We start from the raw sequence: 21,697 nt of genomic DNA on the forward strand, positions 1-21,697 counted from the left end.
GTGGTGTATACCCCTCCTCCACCACTCCTGCCCATTGATACTAATGGGCACCGCTGCCGAAGCGCATGCAATGCGTTTTGGCAGCGGTGCTTCACGGGCGGATTTAACCTCTTCCTCGGCCGCTAGCTGGGTTATATGCGCCCCACTAGCAGCGTTTTACCATCAACGCCTGCCCGCCCCAGTGTGAAAGCAGCCTTCATAAGTGATACAGAAAATTTCTTACATTTAAACATTTATTAAACAAAACAAACCTCCAATCAGAAAAAAAAACTATATATTAAATATTAAATAAAAACAGGTAGTCAAAACTTTTGGAGGAAAAAAAAATGGGCTAACTTTACTGTTTTCGTTTTTTTTTTTTTTATCAGTGTATTTTTTCCCCAAAAAATTGCATTTGAAAGACCGCTGCGCAAATGCCGTGTGACATAAAATATTGCAACAACTACTATTTTATGCCCTAGGATCTCTGCTAGAAAAATATATATATTTTTTGGGGGTTCTAAGTGATTTTCTAGCAGAAAATACAGGATTTTTACTTGTAAGCAACAAGTGTCAGAAAAGATTTAGTCTTTAAATGGTTAAACTGAGAACTTTGCACACTGTGTTCAGTTCATTCATTCAAGTGTAAACATTGTATCTCTTTACTCTTTTCTTGGCAGACTGCCCAGAGAGAAGGAAAGTCCCTTCTATGAAGACTCTGGCAACTTGCATTGACTTCTATTACAGAAATCATTTGCAAGTGGTGCTGTAGTTCTAATCAGCCTTTTTATCAGCACAATCGGCCGATGCCGATTAACCGGTCGATGCTGATTAACCGGTTCCCGACCAGCGCACGACGATGTACGTCGACAGAATGGCACGGGTAGGCATATTGGCGTACAGGTACGTCCAATCTTCAATGCCACCCTGCCATCGGCTGGTCGGGAACCCCGTGAGTCCGGTCGCGGGACCTGCAGACTCGATCCCCGCGATCGTCTCACGGGACGGCTGAATGGAGGAAATGCCGCGTAAACAGCATTTCTCCATTCTGCCTAGCAACTAGTGACGCTGATCTCTGTTCCATGTGATTGGAGTAAATGAAAGCCCAACCCCCCCCACAGTTAGTAACACACCCCTAGGAACACTTAACCCCTACACTGCCACCCACTGGTTAACCCCTTCACTGCCAGTGTCATTTACACAGGAATCACTGCATTTATATAGCAGTGATTACTGTATAAATGACAATGGTCCCAAAAATGTCCGATGGGTCCCCCACAATGTCGCAGTCACAATAAAAATCGCTGATCGCTAGTAAAAAAAAAATAATAAAAAATTATTAATAAAAATGCTATAAAACTATCCCTATTTTGTAAACGCTATAACTTTTGCGCAAACCAATCAATAATCGCTTATTGCGATTTTTTTTTTACCAAAAATATGTAGAAGAATACGTATCGGCCTAAACTGAGGGAAAATTTTTTTTTATATATTTTTGGGGGATATTTATTATAACAAAAAGTAAAAAATAATGCGTTTTTTTCAAAATTGTCGCTCTATTTTTGTTTATAAAAAATAAAAACCGCAGAGGTGATCAAATACCACCAAAAGAAAGCTCTATTTGTGGGAAAAAAAGGACGTCAATTTTGTTTGGGAGCCACGTCGCACAACCGCGCAATTGTCAGTTAAAGTGACGCAGTGCCGAATCGCAAAAAGTGGTCTGGTCTTTGACCAGCAAAATGGTCCGGTCTGTAAGTGGTTAATTAAAAAACGGCAAATATCGTCCGGCCGATATATCGGTCAACCTCTAAAATTGGTACCCCAATACTCATTTACATAGGGTGGGGGACCGGTATCTGGGGGCCCCCTTATTAAAGGGGGCTCCCGGATTCTGATAAGCCCCCCGCCCGCAGACCCCGACAACCAACAGCCAGGATTGTCGGAAAGAGGCCCTTGTCCTCATCAACCTGGGGACAAGGTGCTTTGGGGAAGGGGGTTCCCTCTTCCCCAAAGCACCCCCCCATGATGAGGGTACACAGCCTGGTACGGCTCAGGAGGGGCTCTCGCTCGTCCCCACCCCCTTTCCTGACCGGCTGGGCTGCGTGCTCAGATAAGGGCATGATATGGACTTTGGGGGGACCCCCAAGCTGTTTTTTTGGCATAGGGCTTCCCCTTTAAGTCCATACCAGGTGACAGGGCCAGCAAGGTGTCAATCTCACAGATGGAGGCGGCGACATTGACCTCCTTCGCTAGTCCCATCTACCTGGAGCCACGTTCAAAATGAATGGACTTTCCCCCGTGTGTGGGCAAGTACGTTCATTTCAAAAGTCGGACAAGTCCGGTGGTGTGTATGCAGGTCCGCTCGTTCGGAAAGTCCGGCGGACCTCCACTGCAAAGTCCGGCGGTTTGTCCGACGGATAGTCCAATCGTGTGTACGCAGCATAAGAATTTGCATGCGCTTCTTGGGGCAACAATGTCTGTTGAATAAGGGATTTAAAAAATGTTAACATGTTATAAGACCTCATGACAGTCATCTTTCCATCAAAGTGAGGGGTATACATACATTGTAAATCCTCTGAGGGTAGAGTTGCATAACAGGTAAATAACACAAGCAAACACAAAGAGAAAGAATAAATCAAAAATAACAAAGCCAAGTAGAAAAACCACCTGGTGTACATTACTGACTCCACTTTTTTCCACATGGGGATCATCACCCACGCAGAGCTCCCACCTGATGCTTGTTCCTCTCTCAGAGGTGAATATTAAGGGGGGAAGGGGGGGAACACAGGGAGAGTCCCCACTGGGGGGGAGAGGAGGGTGATGTAAAGGTGAAGGGGAAGAAGAGGGAAGGAGGCCCGCTGACAGCAGGTAGGAGTAGTCAGTACATGAGTAGCCGAACATAACTTAGAGTTTTAACCCACCGAGGGAGCAAGAGAATAGCTCCCAACAGGACTCTGGAATCTGCATAGCATTAAGAACAATTCAGCCAATTTCTGAGCGCTTAGCCTGGTTGTTAAAATGACTATGTTTGTACGGGGCTTTTCAGGACTGAGCTGGCTCTTAGATGAGGCTCAGGAGGCTTTAACGGCTCTTGAGGGAGAGTCATCAGCAGAATTATTGTGCTAGTGTCCATGACTAAAGGATTAGTGATATAGTGCTCTGCGTCGGCTGGAGATGAAAAAGTTAGATAGTTCCCTGTAGGAGATTGGATATGGAGAACCGCAGGGTAGGCCAGGATGAACTTGATGTGATTGTTGTATAAGGTCAAGCAAATTGATGAGAATGCTTTGCCCTGTTTCATCACCTTGATTGAGTAATCAGTGAACAGTAGCAGGTCTACGCCATCAATAGAGAGGGTTCACGCGCGACAATCACTGATCTAGGTTTAGCACGCTGTTCTGTGTGCTGGCCTATGCGATGAGCACGCTCAGTGACACATGGGGTGCGGAGGCCACGTTGCTCAGGAATGGTTTTGGCACAGAGATGTGTGAGCTGTATGTTGGACAATGATATTGGCAAGCCAATAATCCACAGATTATTTTGCCGCAAGCAATTTTCTAAATCATCCAATTTGACCCACAATTCATAATTAGAGTGTGAAAGGCATGCAAGGACAGCAGCATTAGCTATAGTATCATCTTATAGTGATGAGAGATGCTCTTCTGTGGCATCCACTGTGGCAGCTAGGGTGGGTGTGAGAAGAGCTACAACCGCCTGAGCTATACCTGCACGAGAGGCAGAATCGCTGCCTGCTGTGCCTTTGTGAGATGCCACTGTATCAGCTGAGGCCTGCATTGTGGAGGAGAGCCATAGGTTGTGGGAACGATCCACAAACCAACCCATGAGGGTCCCGCCAGGTAGGTGAGACAGAGGGCTAGCGGGTTTTGAAGAGGAATGCAGCAGGAGCTTGCTCTGCTTACCTCCTCACGTGGCGCCATCAGTATACTCCAGTTCTTAATACCCTGTATTGCCCCCTTTAACATCAATGACAGCTTGAAGCCTTTTGTGGTATTTGTAGATGAGGCTCTTTATATTCTCCGATGATAAAGCTGCCCATTCCTCTTGGCAAAAATTCTCAAGTTCCTGTAAATTCTTGGGCTGTCTTGCATGAACTGCACGTTTGAGATTTCCCCAGAGTGGCTCAATGATATTGAGGTCAGGAGACTGAGATGGCCACTCCAGAACCTTCACTTTATTCTGCTGTAGCTAATGACAGGTTGACTTGGCCTTGTGTTTTGGTCATTGCCAAGCTGGAATGTCCAAGTATCTACCATACGCAGCTTCCTGGCTGTTGAATGCAAATGTTCCTCCAGTAATTATTGATAACATACTGTATTCATCTTGCCATCAATTTTGACCAAATTTCCTGTGCCTTTGTAGCTCACACATCCCCAAAACATCAGTGATCCACCTCCGTGTTTTACAGTAGGAATGGTGCATCTTTCATCATAGGCCCTGTTGACTCTTCTCCAAATGTAGCGTTTATGGTTGTGGCCAAAAAGCTAAATTTTGGTCTCATCAATCCAAATGATGATGATGATTTGTGCTAGAAGGTTTGAGGCTCTGTGCTGTTTGGCATATTGTAAGTGGGATACTTTGTGGTATATGTGTAGTACTGGCTTTCTTCTGGTGACTCAACCATGCAGCCATCTTTCTTCAAGTGCCTCCTTATTGTGCATCTTGAAACAGCCACACCACATGTTTTCATAGAGTCCTCTATTTCACCTGAAGTTATTTGTGGGTTTTTCTTTGCATCCCAAACAATTTTCCTGGCAGTTGTGACTGAAGTTTTAGTTGGTCTACCCGACTGTGGTTTGGTTTCAACAGAACCCCTCATTTTCCACTTCTTGATTAGAGTTTGAACACTGCTGATTGGCATTCTCAATTCCTTGGATATCTTTTTACATCCCTTTAAAGTTTTATACAGTTCAACTAACTTTTCCCGTTGATCCTTTGACAATTCTTTTGCTTTCCCCATGACTCAGAATCCAGAAACGTCAGTGCAGCACTGGATGAAAGATGCAAGGGTCTGTCAGGAGTCCAAAAACTCATTGACTTTTTATGCACACACACTAATTACAAGAAAACAGATTACAGGTGAGGATGGTTACCTTTAATAGCCATTCAAATGCCTTTGTGTCAACTTGTGTGCATGTTATCAGGCCAAAATCACCAGGGTATGTAAAGTTTTGCTCAGGGTCATTTGGGTAGTTTCTGTTGTTATTATGATTTAAAAAGAGTAAACACAGTTGACTGATAATAAATGGCTTCAGCAAACACTAATCATGAGTTTTTTGTGTTATCATTCATATTCTCTAAAAAATGGCCAATAAATCATAACTTCTGCCAGGGTATGTAAACTTATGAGCACAACTGTATGCAGGAGCACAGGGTTGTCTGAGGCTCTGGAGTCCGGTACTGTATATGTAGAGTCTGCCCCTGCCTATAAAGAATGAGGTACGAGTTTGCTCTGTGGGTGGAATCTTCTCCTGCTTGCATAGTTCCCACGCTAACGTCACTTGGAAATAGTCTCCTCTGCAGCTGTCTGCTGGATTTATGTAACACAACTTCTTCACTGACCTCCAATGTAAGGGGGCACTTCTCGTCAGACCATCAATGTAAACAGTAATTTACATTTTCCATCAGTGTAACCTTGGCATTTATACTGACCATTAATATATGGGCAACAGGGGATTCTACAATGACCCCCAATGTCATGGTGTCGTTTACCCAACCACTAATGTGAGAGCTGTATTTCAGGAAGAATGTACATTAGGAGGGGAGCTAGATAAATCTGAAAGGCATCACATCAAATGAGTGAAAGTGGCTTAACAGGAGGAAGCAGCAAATTGGTAAAAGGGCAAGTAGTGGCTGAACATGAGTAATCATTTTTTGTCAAAAACAACAACTTCCAGTTAGTTGAAAAATCTATTTTACACCATAAAAAAGCAGTGTACTAAAAATATCACATATGCTTTGTGAATTGAAGACTTGAGTTGTTGCTGCATTGTATTTTCTCAATATTCTATGAAAATTATTAGGCATTGCATGCGCACGTAACCTTTTTTCCTTTTTTCTTCCCTTTGTTTTTTTTAATCCTCCTGTATTTACTTTGGTGTTATTTTTACTACAGTTATATTGTTTTTGTTGAATAGCAGGGTGGAGGAGGGGCCCAAGTACCGCTTGTTGACTTTTATCCTCCACAGCTAGCGAGTCTGTAGACACACACAGCAAATACATAGGAAATGTATCTAACAGTGTCTGTCAAGTCACTTTAGATGTAAAACAGACTCTACAGCAAATCCACGCTCTCTTCCTCCAGATGTGTCCTTCGGTCCAGTGGCAGATAAGCCCTAAAGATGAGTAATTGAATGTATGTACATTGTACCTTACCAAGTAATAAACTGGCTCTATTTAAATATTGGAAATACATACATAAGGGTGACTCTACATGATTCTGTTAAATTCATGACTTAGACTGGGTTCACACTAGTGCCAATTGGATGTGGGTTTCACCGCATGTGTCCCTAACCCCAAGGGAGGGTCACGCTGGAGAACACACCAACTGAAGGCCAGGTGTGAGATCAAAACTATTTCTTCTTCCACCAACACCAAAGATTCTTTTTTTATCCACTGACACCAATGCTAGGGCATTCTTTACCCAACTGACCATCACTTCATGGACATTCTTCCTCCCACAGACACCATCACTATGCATTTTATTCTCCCACTGGTCCTGGTCATTGTTTTCTTCCACAGACCACCAGCACTGGGCTATATTTCCTGCCACTGCCACCATGGCATTTTTCCACTGATCGCTGACACTGGTTATATTTTTCTCCTTTTTCTAATCCCTTGGCATTTTTTCCTCCCTCTGACCAGCAATGTAACAGGCACCATAATACACACTACTGATCCTTGTGTCCTACTGTATATGCTATGGTGTATGTTAAATATTCCTGAATGCTTTACTCTGTACACAGCTTACCAATTCTTAGATGTGATAGCTGCATTTGTTTTCTTTTTTGTTGGCTTTTTTCCTTTATTTTCACCTGGTGATCCAGCTAGCAAGTGTGTTATTTATTTTTACTTACAGAGAACAGACACGCCACAGTAAAAAAGGATCCCGACAAGAGAGTCGGGATCCACCTGGCTGCCTGATTGACAGCTGGCTCCATCTTTCTGTGCACAGCTAAAAGATGGAGCCAGATCCACCTGGCCTCTCTCCAATCTGTTTTTCTAGTAAGCACTGGAGGAGCAAAGTAGGGTTGTCGGACTTTCCGCCAACAAATGTTGGCTAGCATGTTCTCAAATTTTCCTCCAACAAATGTGTGTTGTCGAACTTTCCGATCATGTGTACACAAGTCTGTCGGACAAAAGTCCAAAGTACAAACACGCATGCTCGGAATCAATGCTCATCAAACGCAACATTAGCAGAAGGTGCCCAAAGGGTGGTGCATGACTATTCAGCTTCCTTTTTATCAGCTCTTTGTATGTCTTTGTACGTTACTACGTTCGGAATTGTTGGCCAACCTTTGCGTGACCGTGTGTATGCAAGACAATTTGGAACATTCACCCTTGGAACAAAATTCCACAGTTTTGTTGTTGGAAAGTTCGATCGTGTGTACGAGCCGTTTAGACAAATGACGGAGGGCAGGATACATTCTCATTCTGGGCCAACATCACATGACATCTATCAGTCTCACTGCTATTGTACAGCCCTGGGGGCAGGCAGCACAGTGATCATGGATGCGCTCTCCCAGGGACATAGCGCAACCCCAATCTCGGTAAAGATAATCGTTAAAGATAGTCATTAATAGGGTCTCCTCACCTCACACTGACAGAGTGTGAGGAGAGGAGAGCCGATCAGCGGCATCTCCTCACAGGAGTGACCTGTACTGATCATCAGGAGAGGAGTTCCGATCAGCGGTATCTCCTCACAGGACTGACCTGTACTGATCATCAGGGTACTGATTATTAGTGCAACCTTACCAGTGCTGCCAGTCTGTGCCCATTGGTGACACTAATCTGTGCCCATCAGTGACACCAATCTGTGCTCATCATTGATGTCAATTTGTGCCCATCAGTGAGGCCATTCTGTGCCCATCAGTGATGTAAGTCAGTGCTGCCTTTCAGTCCCCTTCAGTGCCGCCCATCCATGCCCATCAGTGCTGCCTATTCGTGCCACCTATCATTGCATATCAGTGCCTATTAATGCAGCTCATCTGTGCCCATCAGTGCTGCCTATGCATGCCACCTATCAGTGCCCAGCAGTGTCCCTTATTAGTGCTCATCAGTGCTGCCTATTAGTGCCTCCTCATCAGTGCCACCTCATCAGTGACCTTCAGTGCCGCTTCATCAGTGCCCATCAGTGTTGCATATTAGTGCCTCCTCATCAGTGCCTATTAGTGTCACATAAATGCCCATCAGTGCAGCCTCATCAGCGCACATCAGTGAAGGAGAAAAATTACTTATTTACAAAATTTTCTGACAGAAATTAAGAAAAACTTTTTTTTTCAAAATTTTCTGTCTTTTTTCATTTTTTTTTAGCAAAAAAATAAAAAACCCAGCGGTGATTAAATACCACCAAAAGAAAGCTCTATTTGTGTGAAAGAAATGATAAAAAAAGTTCATTTGGGTACAGCTTCGCATGACCACGCAATTTTCATTCAAAGCGTGACAGCGCTAAAAATTGGCCTGGGCAGGAAGCTGGTGAAAGTGCCCTGTAGGGCAAGTGGTTAAAGCGGGAGTCCACCGGGACTCCGCGTTTTTTTTTTTTTTTAAAAGCCAGCAGCTACAAATACTGCAGCTGCTGACTTTTAAATAGTGACACTTACCTGTCCAGCGCGCCCGCGATGTCGGCACCCGAAGCCGATCGCTCGCTCGGCTGCCGGGTCCCGCCGCCATCTTGGGTATGGGAATCAGGAAATGGAGCCTTTCGGCTTCATTTCCCGGTTCCCTACTGCGCATGCGCGAGCCACGCGGCGCAATCCGGACGGTCCCCGCTGCCTCTGGGAGCTGTGTGTTTCCCAGCAGGCAGCGGGGCACTTGCTGAAGGGGGCGGGCGCTTGCGGAACGGGGCGTAACGTACGCCCCGTTCCGCAGAGAGCCGATTGTGGCGCCGGAGGGGGGGGGGATTCCGATGAGCGGAGGTCCATTTTAGGGTGGACCTCCGCTTTAAAGTAGAAAGACAATTTTTATGAAACTCAAGATGCATTCAAATCGTTAGTGATATATTACCTGCAGAAAGGTTGGCTCCTCTGTTGTGATAACAGGAGCAGATGGTATCTCCAATTTTAGCCATGGTGGCTTCTTTCTCTGTAGACTGCTTGTGCTATCCCGGCGGACTTCTGTCATTTTTGCTTTCTTTTTTACCTGTTAACAAAAAACAAAGTTCTAACGTTAGATATCTCATCTGAGCCCAGAACAGAATTTCTCTGAATGGCTTTTAATGCCCAAAACAAGTGGAAATCCAAAAGCTATGTGTTCCTAACATTTAAGTGTTAAAGGACAACCTAACACTTAACCCTCTACCTACCTGAACCCTTACAGAAAAATGTTTTGATTTTAGGTGAATTGTAATTGTTTTTGTTGTTCTTTTCAATGTCTGAGGCTGGGTTCACACTACTGTGAACTGTATGTGGGTTTCTCTGTATCCAATTCGCATATCAGGAGATTGTGACTGGCTCTCTATGGAGTCGGTTCACACATCTCCGGAGCGGCTCCGGTGTGAACTGCACTGGAGTCTTGTGCATCTTCTGGTCTGTTTCAGGTCCAAAATCAGCCAAAAATTAGACCTGAAATCGGACCTGTGAGCCGTTCCGTGCTTTAGTGTGAACCAAGCCTAAGTTTTGGAACTTAAATTTCATATATATATATATATATATATATATATATATATATATATATATATATATATATATACAGATTATAATCATCATTTTTCAGGTTTTATTGAAATTTAAGTAAACTGATTCCAGGAATATTAAAGGTTTATAGAGAGAAGTTCATGATACTAAAAACTGAATATTAATGTAATATTTATGTAATGTTATAATACTTTAACATGTCTTTGTAATTCCTGTGAAAGCCAAGGTGTCAGGGGGTACAGTTTCTTACTCCATCAAAAAGGGACTTGGAAGCAGGAGGAAACATTGACAGGAAAAATCAACAGCTTGCGTAGAGAAGCCAATGCTGAATGGCAAAATAGGAAAAAGGCTTGCTGGGCCAAGAATCACTGCTGGTGGACAGTTCATCAGCATACACAAGCTTAGCTTTACAAATAAACATTTATAAGACAAAAGATTTTTGGGGCACTATGGGTCAGGGTCTCTATTTGCAAGATATCACTATTTCCTTCAAATTACAAAGCTGGAGCTAGTATGCAGATTAGAAATTCAGATTTTACTCTGATGTTCCTGATACATGCTTGTTCTGGGTCTGTATCTCAGAAAGTAAATGTCAAGGACAAACTAGGAAAGAGCTTTCTTATAAAGCCAAATGGAACCTCTAAATTTCTGTAAGTTCAGCTGACCTTTAATCCCTGCCATTGTAAAGGACAAATCAACCCAGATGCGATGGTGATGGTAACAGGTATGGGCACACTGGGAACTGACTCCTTGCCAAAACAATTTAGGGATCTGACTTTATCATTATTTTGGGGACAGTGTGGTTAACTCCACTGTCATAGCAATGGAGTAACTATTGACATGCAGACACAGGTATTGGTCATATTATTATGGCACTTGAGGAATCAATTCTATTGACGCAGTATTGGAGGGAAAATAGGCCAATTTCTATGGTGCTAGATTGATCATCCTTTGTGTTGCTATGACATCAGAGGGATTGGTATGATTGCCATGGCAACTAAGGTATCTTCCCCACTGCCATGGCAATTGAGAGACTGCCTGCATTGCCATGACAAGGAGGGATTACTGTTATTCACCCTTCCAATAGCAATGATGTAATAATGGACATGTCAATGGATGTATAGGAGAAGGAATGATGCAAATATGACAACCACAGCAGTAAGGCTCCATGCACAGTAGTAAGGCTTCTGCATCTAGAAGCAAACAGTGTTTTAATATGTGTCCATGCACACTATTTCAGTCTAGAAGTGTTTTTGAAGCTTCAGTTTTTTGGATTTTTTGGGAGCGATTTTCCAGGAGAAATAAAAGCTGAAAGCTCCCAACTACTGCTGCTAAAAGCTGGCACAAAAACGCTATTATGAGTATTTTTCATCCAGTGTTTTTCTGGCATTTATTTTAGCTTATAGTGTGCATGGAACCCAAAGTAAGATTTCTCTGAGTTGTATAATAGGTGTGCAGTAAAAATTGGACACTAAGCAAACAGGAGAAAAGTGAAAGGCAAACCATGGCTAACGCCATTTCTACTTCCTGATCAAAAGTATACTTTAAGGCTAGGTTCACATATGATCCGCATGCAGCTCACAGCAGGGGTCCGATGCATCCTGGTTCACTGTTTCAGGTCCGATTTCAGCTTGAATTTTCATCTGAATTTGGATCTGAAACGGATCAAAAGATGCACATTTTTTTGCAAAACAGACCGGACCCTTTGCAGAGATATAAAGACGGTTAAAATCTCCTGCTATTGCAAATTGGATGCCGGGGATCCGCATCCAATTCACAATGGTGTGATCCCAGCCTAAAAGTTTACCTAAACCAGCAACTTGCTGCTTCCTTTTGTATGGCATTATGTGGTGAGTGATGGAAACATCATCATTCATTTGAACTAGAAAAGATAACATATCTACTGCTAGATGCCTCAGGCATAAACAACACACTGGAAAAGTTAGGACTGCATTATGATGGAACATCACTATTGTCTAACCTAAATCCACTTGCTGCTTTCCATATGCCTTTCCAGGGCCATTACTTTTTTATGTGTAAAATGTAGTTTATGCATAGAACAAGTTGTCCCTTTGAAGCATATATATCTTTATTTCATTTCATTGTTATTTTATAACAAAACATGTAAAGAATCATTCCAGTAAAATTTTCTTAGTTATCAGGTATAATATAAAGGTTCCATAACTAAGGACCATAAAACTAAAATTCAATAATATCCATAAAACACATCTTAATGAAATATCTTAATATAGCATTAATACAAACCAACTATAGAAAACAAACACAAAAAAAAATTAGGATTTTTATAACAGCTTACCTGTAAAACCCTTTTCTTGTAGTACATCATGGGACACAGAGCCACAGTAATTACTGTATGGGTTATATGGCACCTTTAGGTGATGGACACTTGCACACCCTAGACAGGAAGTTCAACTTCCCAACACAACTCCTCCCTCTACCGGGAGCATCTGTTTTGTAGCAAAGCAATACACATGTAACCAGAAAGAGGGGAGGGACCTCTGTGTCCCGTGATGTACTCCAAGAAAAGGATTTAGCAGGTAAGCTGTTTTTTCTATATTCTTTATCGTACATCACGGGACACAGTAATTACTGTATGGGATGTCCCAGAGCAATGCTATCTGAGGGGCGGGAGACACAAACAAAAGTAGGGTGCAATCAGACCTGAGGACCTGTACTGCTGCCTGCAGCACACTGCACCCAAAGGCGATATGCTCATGCCTTCTTACATCCACCTGATAAAATATGATGAATGTGACCTTGCAGATTTGAGCCATGGAGGCTTGGTGATGCACTGCCTATGAAGCACTTACAGCCCTGGTGGAGTGTGGTTTGATTTGAAAAGGTGGAACTTTCCTCTTCAAACCATAAGCTTGAATAATTACTTGCCAAATGCATTCGGCAATAGAAGATTTCAATGCTGCCTGTCCCTTTCTAGGGCCTTCAGGCAACACAAACAAAACAACTGTTTTCTGAATCTGAGCAGTCGCCTTCAAATAGATTTCGACTGCTCTCACTACATCCAGAGCATGTAGTGAATTTTCTCCGTAGAACAGGGTTCTGGAAACAATGAATGTAGAACAATATCCTGGTTTTGATGAAAACCTGAAACCACCTTTGGCAGAAAGCTAGAATGAGGACGCAAAATAAATCTATCCTTGTGAATGATTAAATATGGCTCTTTATAAGAAAGAGCCGCCAATTCTGATACCCTTCTTGCAGAAGAAATGGCTATCAGGAAAAACTAGCTTCATTGTCAAAAGGACCAAGTGAATATGTTGTATCAGCTCAAAAGGCTGTTTCTGTAATGCCGGCAGAACTAAATTCAAGTCCCAAGGGTTCAGGGGTGTTCTAACAGGTGGATTAAGCCACGTTACCCCCGTATAAAGCTCTGGACCAAAGAATGAGAAGCAAGCAGACAGTACTCAAGGTCATTTTCCTCTCTAACCCCATTTGCAGAAAGGCAAGAATTCTAACTATGACATACTTTCTAGGTTGACAACCCCTGGATTCACACCAAAAAACATATGCCTTTGAGACTCTATAATAAATGACTCTGGAAGCTGGCTTCCTTGCATTAATCAAGGTAGATATCACTCAGCCTGAAAGCCCACTATTCTTCAGAATGTGGGTTTCGATAGCCAAACCATTAAATTTACCATTTAGGATGGAACACTGGTCCCTGAGATGACAGGTCTGGACGTGGTGGTAGGGTCTATGGGACCCCCACCACCATCTTTACTATTTCTGCATACCAAGATCTTCTGGGTCATGCTGGAGCCACAAGAACTATCAACTTACTTTCCTGCTTGATCCTGTGAAGAAGTCGAGGTAGCAGCAGAACAGGAGGGAATGTATAAATCAGAGAGAACTGATCCCACGGGGTCACCAACGCATCTGTTCCACATGTGAGTGGATCCCTTGTTCTGGACACAAAGTTGTCGACTTTGTTATTGAACCTGGATGCAAGGGTGAAGGGACCATTCCCCCAGGAACAACTGCTGGCGACTTAAGTAGTCCGCCTGCCAGTTCTCTACCTCTGGAATGAAGATTGCCGATATGCACAGCACATGCTTTTCTGCCCAGGTTAGGATATGGTTTACCTCTCCCTGGGCTGCCTGACTTCTGGTGCCCCCTCGGTGATTGATATAATCCAACACTGTAGCAGTGTTGGATTGAATCCTGAAAGGAGAATTCCGCAACCTGAATGTCCAGGTCTTTAGGGCTAGGTGCTCTGCCCGAATCTCTAGAATGTTGATGGGCAAGGTCCTTTCGGTTCTGGACCATTTCCCTTGGACAGACCCCTCTTCCAGGACTGCTCCCTAACCTGAAAGGCTGGCATCTGTTGTTACCATCTTCCAGGTAACTGGTAAGAAGGGTTTCCCCTGCTGCAGATTCTCAGATATCCTCCACCACTCTGGCGCACTTTTGGCGACAAACACATCGGAAAATCTAGAGCTTAGACCTTCTTGTTCCAGGCAGACAGGATACTATTTTGCAGCAGTCTCAAATGAAAGTGAGCATAAGGAGCTGCTTTGAACGAAGCCACCATCTTCCCCAACAACTTCATACAAAGGCGAATAGAAAGAGTGTTCTTTGCTCTGAACACCTGAACCAGCTCCTTTATGGCGCAAATCTTTTCCTAGGTTAAAAACACCTTCTTCTAGGCCGTATCTATAACCAGACCCAGGTACTCTAAACTTCTTACTTCTTCTTACAACCTAGAAAGAAGATTTCTCTAGGTTGAGGATAGTGATGCACCGAAATTTCGGCCGCCGAAACATATCGGCCGAAAATGCCCTTTTCGGCATTTTGCCGAAAGAGAAAAACGGCCGATAATGGAGCCGAAAATGGGGCGTGGCCTGGGTGGGGGCGAGGCTCCGCCCCCGCCCCCTGGTGACGCCCATCATGGGGGGTGCATAGCGCAGGAGAGCCGCCTCCGCCGCCTGTTTGATCAAAGCGCCGGGAACATCACAGCTTTCATTTCAATAGCTGTGTGTTCCCGGCCGCGCGCCGTCACACACAGCCCCTCCCCCTTGTCCGGACACTTAGATAGACAGATCATCCGCAGGATTGGACGGATGATCTGTCTATCAAAGTGCCCGGACAAGGGGGAGGGGCTGTGTGTGACGGCGCGCGGCCGGGAACACACAGCTATTGAAATGAAAGCTGTGATGTTCCCGGCGCTGTGATCAAACAGGCGACGGAGACGGCTCTCTTCCCTGCACAGTCTGGCTGCAATGGGACACACACTTGGCTGCAATACACACTTGGCTCTCTGGCTGCAACGGGGGACACACTGGCTGCAACGGGGGACACACTGGCTGCAACGGGGGACACACTGGCTGCAACGGGGGACACACTGGCTGCAACGGGGGACACACTGGCTGCAACGGGACACTGGCACACTGGCTGCAACGGGGCACTGGCACACTGGCTGCAACGGGACACTGGCACACTGGCTGCAACGGGGCACTGGCACACTGGCTGCAACGGGGCACTGGCACACTGGCTGCAACGGGGCACAGGCACACTGGCTGCAATGGGGGACACTGGCCTGCAATGGGGGATGCCTCCTGTACCACGTTCTCTGACCATCTCCTGTACCGTGTCCCCAGTCTCTGACCATCTCCTGTACCGTGTCCCCAGTCTCTGACCACCTCCTGAACCGTGTCCCCAGTCTCTGACCATCTCCTGTACCGTGTCCCCAGTCTCTGACCATCTCCTGTACCGTGTCCCCAGTCTCTGACCATCTCCTGTACCGTGTCCCCAGTCTCTGACCATCTCCTGTACCGTGTCCCCAGTCTCTGACCATCTCCTGAACCGTGTCCCCAGTCTCTGACCACCTCCTGAACCGTGTCCCCAGTCTCTGACCACCTCCTGAACCGTGTCCCCAGTCTCTGACCACCTCCTGAACCGTGTCCCCAGTCTCTGACCACCTCCTGAACCGTGTCCCCAGTCTCTGACGACCACCTGAACCGTGTCCCCAGTCTCTGACCACCTCCTGAACCGTGTCCCCAGTCTCTGACCACCTCCTGAACCGTGTCCCCAGTCTCTGACCACCTCCTGAACCGTGTCCCCAGTCTCTGACCACCTCCTGAACCGTGTCCCCAGTCTCTGACCACCTCCTGAACCGTGTCCCCAGTCTCTGACCACCTCCTGTACCATGTCCCCAGTCTCTGACCACCTCCTGTACTATGTCCCCAGTCTCTGACCACCTCCTGTACCATGCATGCAGTCTCTGACCACCTCCTGTACCATGTCCCCAGTCTCTGACCACCTCCTGTACCATGTCCCCAGTCTCTGACCACCTCCTGTACCATGTCCCCAGTCTCTGACCACCTCCTGTACCATGTCCCCAGTCTCTGACCACCTCCTGTACCATGTCCCCAGTCTCTGACCACCTCCTGTACCATGTCCCCAGTCTCTGACCACCTCCTGTACCATGCATGCAGTCTCTGACCACCTCCTGTACCATGTCCCCAGTCTCTGACCACCTCCTGTACCATGTCCCCAGTCTCTGACCACCTCCTGTACCATGTCCCCAGTCTCTGACCACCTCCTGTACCATGTCCCCAGTCTCTGACCACCTCCTGTACCATGTCCCCAGTCTCTGACCACCTCCTGTACCATGTCCCCAGTCTCTGACCACCTCCTGTACCATGTCCCCAGTCTCTGACCACCTCCTGTACCATGCATGCAGTCTCTGACCACCTCCTGTACCATGTCCCCAGTCTCTGACCACCTCCTGTACCATGTCCCCAGTCTCTGACCACCTCCTGTACCATGTCCCCAGTCTCTGACCACCTCCTGTACCATGTCCCCAGTCTCTGACCACCTCCTGTACCATGTCCCCAGTCTCTGACCACCTCCTGTACCATGTCCCCAGTCTCTGACCACCTCCTGTACCATGCATGCAGTCTCTGACCACCTCCTGTACCATGTCCCCAGTCTCTGACCACCTCCTGTACCATGTCCCCAGTCTCTGACCACCTCCTGTACCATGTCCCCAGTCTCTGACCACCTCCTGTACCATGTCCCCAGTCTCTGACCACCTCCTGTACCATGTCCCCAGTCTCTGACCACCTCCTGTACCATGTTCCCAGTCTCTGACCACCTCCTGTATAAAAATATTTTTTAAAAACAGTCATTTTCGGTATCGGTGCTGTTTCGGTATCGGTTTCGGTTTTCGGCCTAGTGTATTTTTCATTTTCGGTATCGGTTTCGGCACCAAAAAACCCATTCGGTGCATCCCTAGTTGAGGACCCAATCTAGGTTTTCCAGGTAGTTGACTGTGGTGACCATGCTTTGGTCCTAGCGGTCTACAAACCGGTCTAGCAAGAGCAGGTCGTCTAGGTATGCTATTATCGTTATACCTTGAGTCCTTAATCTGGCCAGAGGAAGGACCAGAAGCTTTGTAAACACCTGAGGTGCCGTAGCTAGACCGAAAGGCAAGGTTACAAACTGAAAATTATGTTTTTCTACTTCTGGTGAGCGGGGGAAAATAGGTACATGCAGGTATGCATCCTTGATGTCCATTGATGCCAGAAGTTCTCCTCCTTGTAGGATGGATACTATTGATTGGATAAATTCAATGCAAAAAGAGTGGATTTTCAGGAACTGGTTTAGATCTTTGAGATCTAGAATAGGTCTGACATCTCCATTTGGTTTTGGCACCGTGAAAAGGTTTGAATAAAACCTTAACCCCTGCTCTTCCATGGGGACCCCCATGATCACTTTTTGCGACAAAAGTCGGTCTAACGCTTGAAAGAGAGACTTCTTTCTCTCTGGATCTTTGGGTACATTTGAACTGAGGAGACAGGAATTCTCGGAATTTGGAAGTTTTTAACCTAGAGCTATTGTGGAGACCACCCGTTTTGAAAATGCCTCCTGCCAAACCCTTGAGAACTGCAGAAGTCTTCCCCCCACTCGAACGAGCAGGGGTACCCCTTCATAGAGAGGCTTTCTGTCTTGTAGGTTTCCTCCCCCAGGACTTCTTTTGTCCCTGGGGTTGACCCTGAGGTTTACCTCTTGAACCTGGCAGTGGAGGCCGTCGCGACTGCCTGGAGGCTGATGCCCCTTGCACTGGAGAAAGAGCCTGTTTAAATGAGGGACATTTACTCTTTTTCTTAACTGGCAAAAGGGTACTTGTCCCACTTGATATCTTTTGGATATATTTGTCCAAATCATTTCCAAACAGCTTTTCACAGCGGAAAGGAAAACCAGCCAGGAGCTTGTTGCATGCCGCTTCGGCTGACCAACTTTCAACCATAAGATTCTACACATATGCACCAACGGTTTGAAGAATAGAATCTCTGATTGCGTCAATTGCAAAACATAAAGCCCCTGGCAGCTCGGATAAATCCTGGGCCTGCTGTTCAGGGAAAACCTTGAGCACCTGTTTCAAATGATCTCTCAAGGATTGACATACCCCAATTGCTGCCACTGCAGGTTGAGCCACTGAACCTGCCAAGGAAGAAAATGTTTTTTAACAGGAATTCCAATTTTTTATCAGTTGGATCCCTAAGCATTTGCGCATTGTCAACAGGACAAGTTAAACTTTTATTCACGCAGGATATAGTAGCGTCAATTGCTGGTATACTCCACATCTTAGTAAATTTTTCCTCCATAGGGTAAAGTGTTGAAAACTTTTTAGGGGGGAAAAAATGTTTATCTGGGTGATCCCACTCAGAAAACATAAGCTTTTCCAGCAAAGAATGTACATGAAAGGCACGCAAAACCTGAGGAAGTTTTAGTGAACCCAAACAAGAAGTGGGCTTTTCAACTGACTCAGTTAAGGATAGCTTAAATGTGGAGCGGACCATTTTGGTAAATTTTTGTGAAGCTGAAGAAGGTCCTTCCCCACTTGAACCCTTGGAAGAGGAAGTCAACAGTCTCTTCACAGTCTCCTGGGGATTCATCTTCCCTATCCCACTGTTCCTCTGTTTGAGGATCCTGGGTAGTAGAAGGGGACCTAATGCGTTTTCTACCACTCTGTGAGGATGCGATTAAAACCATTAATCTTTCCTCCAATCCAATCATGGCTGAGGAAATAACCTCCTCACTAATATAGACAGGGGCTGAACTGTCGGAAGCAATTGCAACCCCTGATGACCCCAATGGCTCACTCTGACCAGCCTCCTTAGGCCTTTCGGGGGGAATGGTGTTGCAGAGGGAGGGTCCTTAAAGCCAGAGGGCGACCTCTTTGTGCCCTTGTCTTTTGAGGTATTTGTACCTCTTCCTCTGGTCATAGTGCCAAGCACAAATGCAGAGGTACCACCAAAAATGCACTCACTGCTGAGCAAATAGTCCAGCAACTGCCGCTGATATTAATGCTCATGCTAAATGCCCTGGGAATGCCTGTGTCACCAACACTCACATGCCCCCGTCTGCTCTGTGTCCCTCTGTCAGCTGAATGCATCTGAAAAAAGGTGTACTTTATAGCAGACACAGCCCTGCGTTTGTGAACGTCTGAGACACGTCAACGTCGCACTAAGCCCCGTTCCCCTTTTCTGCGACTTCCCAGCACGCCCCCCCTCACTTTTTTTTAAAAAAAGATTGTTTTCCCATGCGAACGGGCTCCAATCCGACCGGATTGCATGTGGAGGGGTCTGGGATGGAAGAGCTTGATAGACGGAGAACCGCCGTAATGGCAGCGGCAGTGGGAGCAGTGCGACTGGCCCATGCTCCTTCTGCTTCCTGGAGAGAAGAGGTACCTCTGTCCAGGTGGGGGACATTTTAAAGAAAAAAAAACCCTTCTCACACCTTACCTGGGGCTTGGGCTGGAGGAAGCGTGCAGCTTGTATGAACACAGAGCGAGACTGACAAGCATGGAACAGGTACGTGCTCTTGACAGCCCCCAGTGGCGACTTTAGGCATGACAACATTTATTTAAAGGAGAAAACCCACAAGAATTTGAAAAATTCCTTAGGAAACTCCCTTATCTTATTCAGCTGCAGGGTTCTGTGGTAAAACCAGACAGACCCAATCTTCACCTCTCACGGTGGGCTCCGTTTAAAAAACCTCCAGGCACCAGGGCCCCTTTTTATCGGGGTTCCACACCCCTGGACCTGTAAATATGGCTGAAAAAAACAAAGCACTGGATCCCGGGGTCCAGCTCTCTAAAAAGAGAAGCGTTACAGGCAAAACTTAATTTCTTATGCCACGAGGCCCGGGTAAAGATTTCTCCAGTGGAGCTCAGCACAGCACATCTTTATTTGTGACCAACACCTAAGACACTGGCGGAAATACTGAGGTGCTCCCGGTAAGAGGAGTGGTTGTATGGGTAGTTGAACTTCCTGTCTAGGGTGTGCCAGTGTGCTAGTGTTCCTCACCTGAAGGTGCCATGTAACCCATACAGTAATTACTGTGGCTCTGTGTCCTGTGATGTACGATAAAAAAGCACCACTATTACTTTTTTTGTATGTAGCATTTTACACAAAAGGAAATGTTTGTTTACTATTTAGGCATTTTTCACAAGATAACATACGTGGTAACAGACTTTATAACTATGTACACTCATATATATTTTGGTTTTAAAGAATCCCATTCATTCACCTGAAAGGGGACAATACTGGGAAATGCACCAAAAAAGCAGTATGCGGGACATGCCTCCAACATGTTGTAATATAATGCAAGAGAAGAAGTTGTATAGAAACATATTTGTGTAACCTATACAGTAGAGCTGCTTAGAACAAAGATCATGATTCTGTCACAATTCTCGCAGCGTAACATCTTTCACATTATACAAAAATTATTGGGCTAACTTTACTGTTTTTTTTTTTTTTTAATTCATTAAAGTGTATTTTTTCCCCCAAAAAAATTGCATTTGAAAGGCTGCTATGCTAATACAGTGTGACATAAAATATTGCAACAACCACCATTTTATTCTCTAGGCTAAAAGAAGAAAAAAAAAAAAATATATATATATATATATTTTTTTTTTTTCTAGCAAAAAAAAAAATCCTTTGTCAAGATCGCAAGGGGGAAAAAAACACGATCACAATTGTTAATGATTAATTGTGCAGCTATACTATACAGTATATTGTCTGCATTTCAAAACACAGAAAAATGCATGTCAAGATCCCTGTTGTGAAACTATCACAGAAGAAGAATAAATGCTGTATATATTGTGATATGGGGGTGCTTAGCTCTCATTGTAGATGTGTTTTTTACAGTGAGTCCATGGCAGACAGGGACTATCGTTAATGTGGATCTTCACTGCATCTGAGTACCGCAACCCAAAAACGCTATTTGATTCATTTTTAATATTCAAAGCAAACCATCCATGTCTCCATGCTTTATTTTATTGAAAAATCACTTTGAATGTTGACTTGAAGAGTAAAGTTCCACTTCAAGGACCTGGTGGCCCACTTTTATTGAAAGAAAACGGAAAAGAAAGCCATTACAAGATCAGGTTTCCCACGCAGGGGTTTTAGCTTCACCCCAAACAAAAAATGCTTATCCACCTGGCTTTTAATCTCATTCAGCTTCAATTACATCTCGCTGCACAGGCACACCCTTAGCCTGTAGGTAGAAGTTCTTCTAATACTCCACGTGTTCTCACTCATCCAAGACTCACCTATTTCTCTGATCTCCCTGGACCCTCTCGCAGGTGCCTCAGCTAAAAGTCCCAGACTCTCTCATCTGGCCCAACAATCTCAGTCCAATGGCCTGAAACCTCTCCTACATGGATATTTCCTTGGTCTCCAGAGAGGGGCACACCTCCCTCCAGGCTACAGCAACTGCCACAACTCCGCCTGCTCCTGAAAAAACTCTCATTATTGCCCCTGCACTCTTGTGCACTCATACAGGATTCCGGCAAATAGCAA

The 21,697-nt window shown here is 45.2% G+C and overlaps 1 protein-coding gene across 3 annotated transcripts in view; it reads right to left on the reverse strand.

Annotated features, from left to right (window-relative positions):
- The window catches only part of RHBDF1 (rhomboid 5 homolog 1), a 208,876-nt gene that overhangs the window by 131,065 nt on the left and 56,114 nt on the right, over positions 1-21,697 (reverse strand). For all 3 annotated transcript variants that reach the window (XM_077448794.1, XM_077448793.1, XM_077448795.1), the window contains one exon: positions 9,220-9,354. In XM_077448794.1, coding sequence (XP_077304920.1) covers positions 9,220-9,336 — 117 coding nt within the window. In that variant the 5' untranslated portion in view covers positions 9,337-9,354. The remainder of the gene's footprint in view (positions 1-9,219; positions 9,355-21,697) is intronic.

The sequence above is a fragment of the Lithobates pipiens genome, unplaced genomic scaffold (genome assembly GCF_037356315.1).
Source record: "Lithobates pipiens isolate NorthernLeopardFrog02 unplaced genomic scaffold, aLitPip1_a1.2 Scaffold_22, whole genome shotgun sequence".
NCBI classification, from domain to species: domain Eukaryota; kingdom Metazoa; phylum Chordata; class Amphibia; order Anura; family Ranidae; genus Lithobates; species Lithobates pipiens.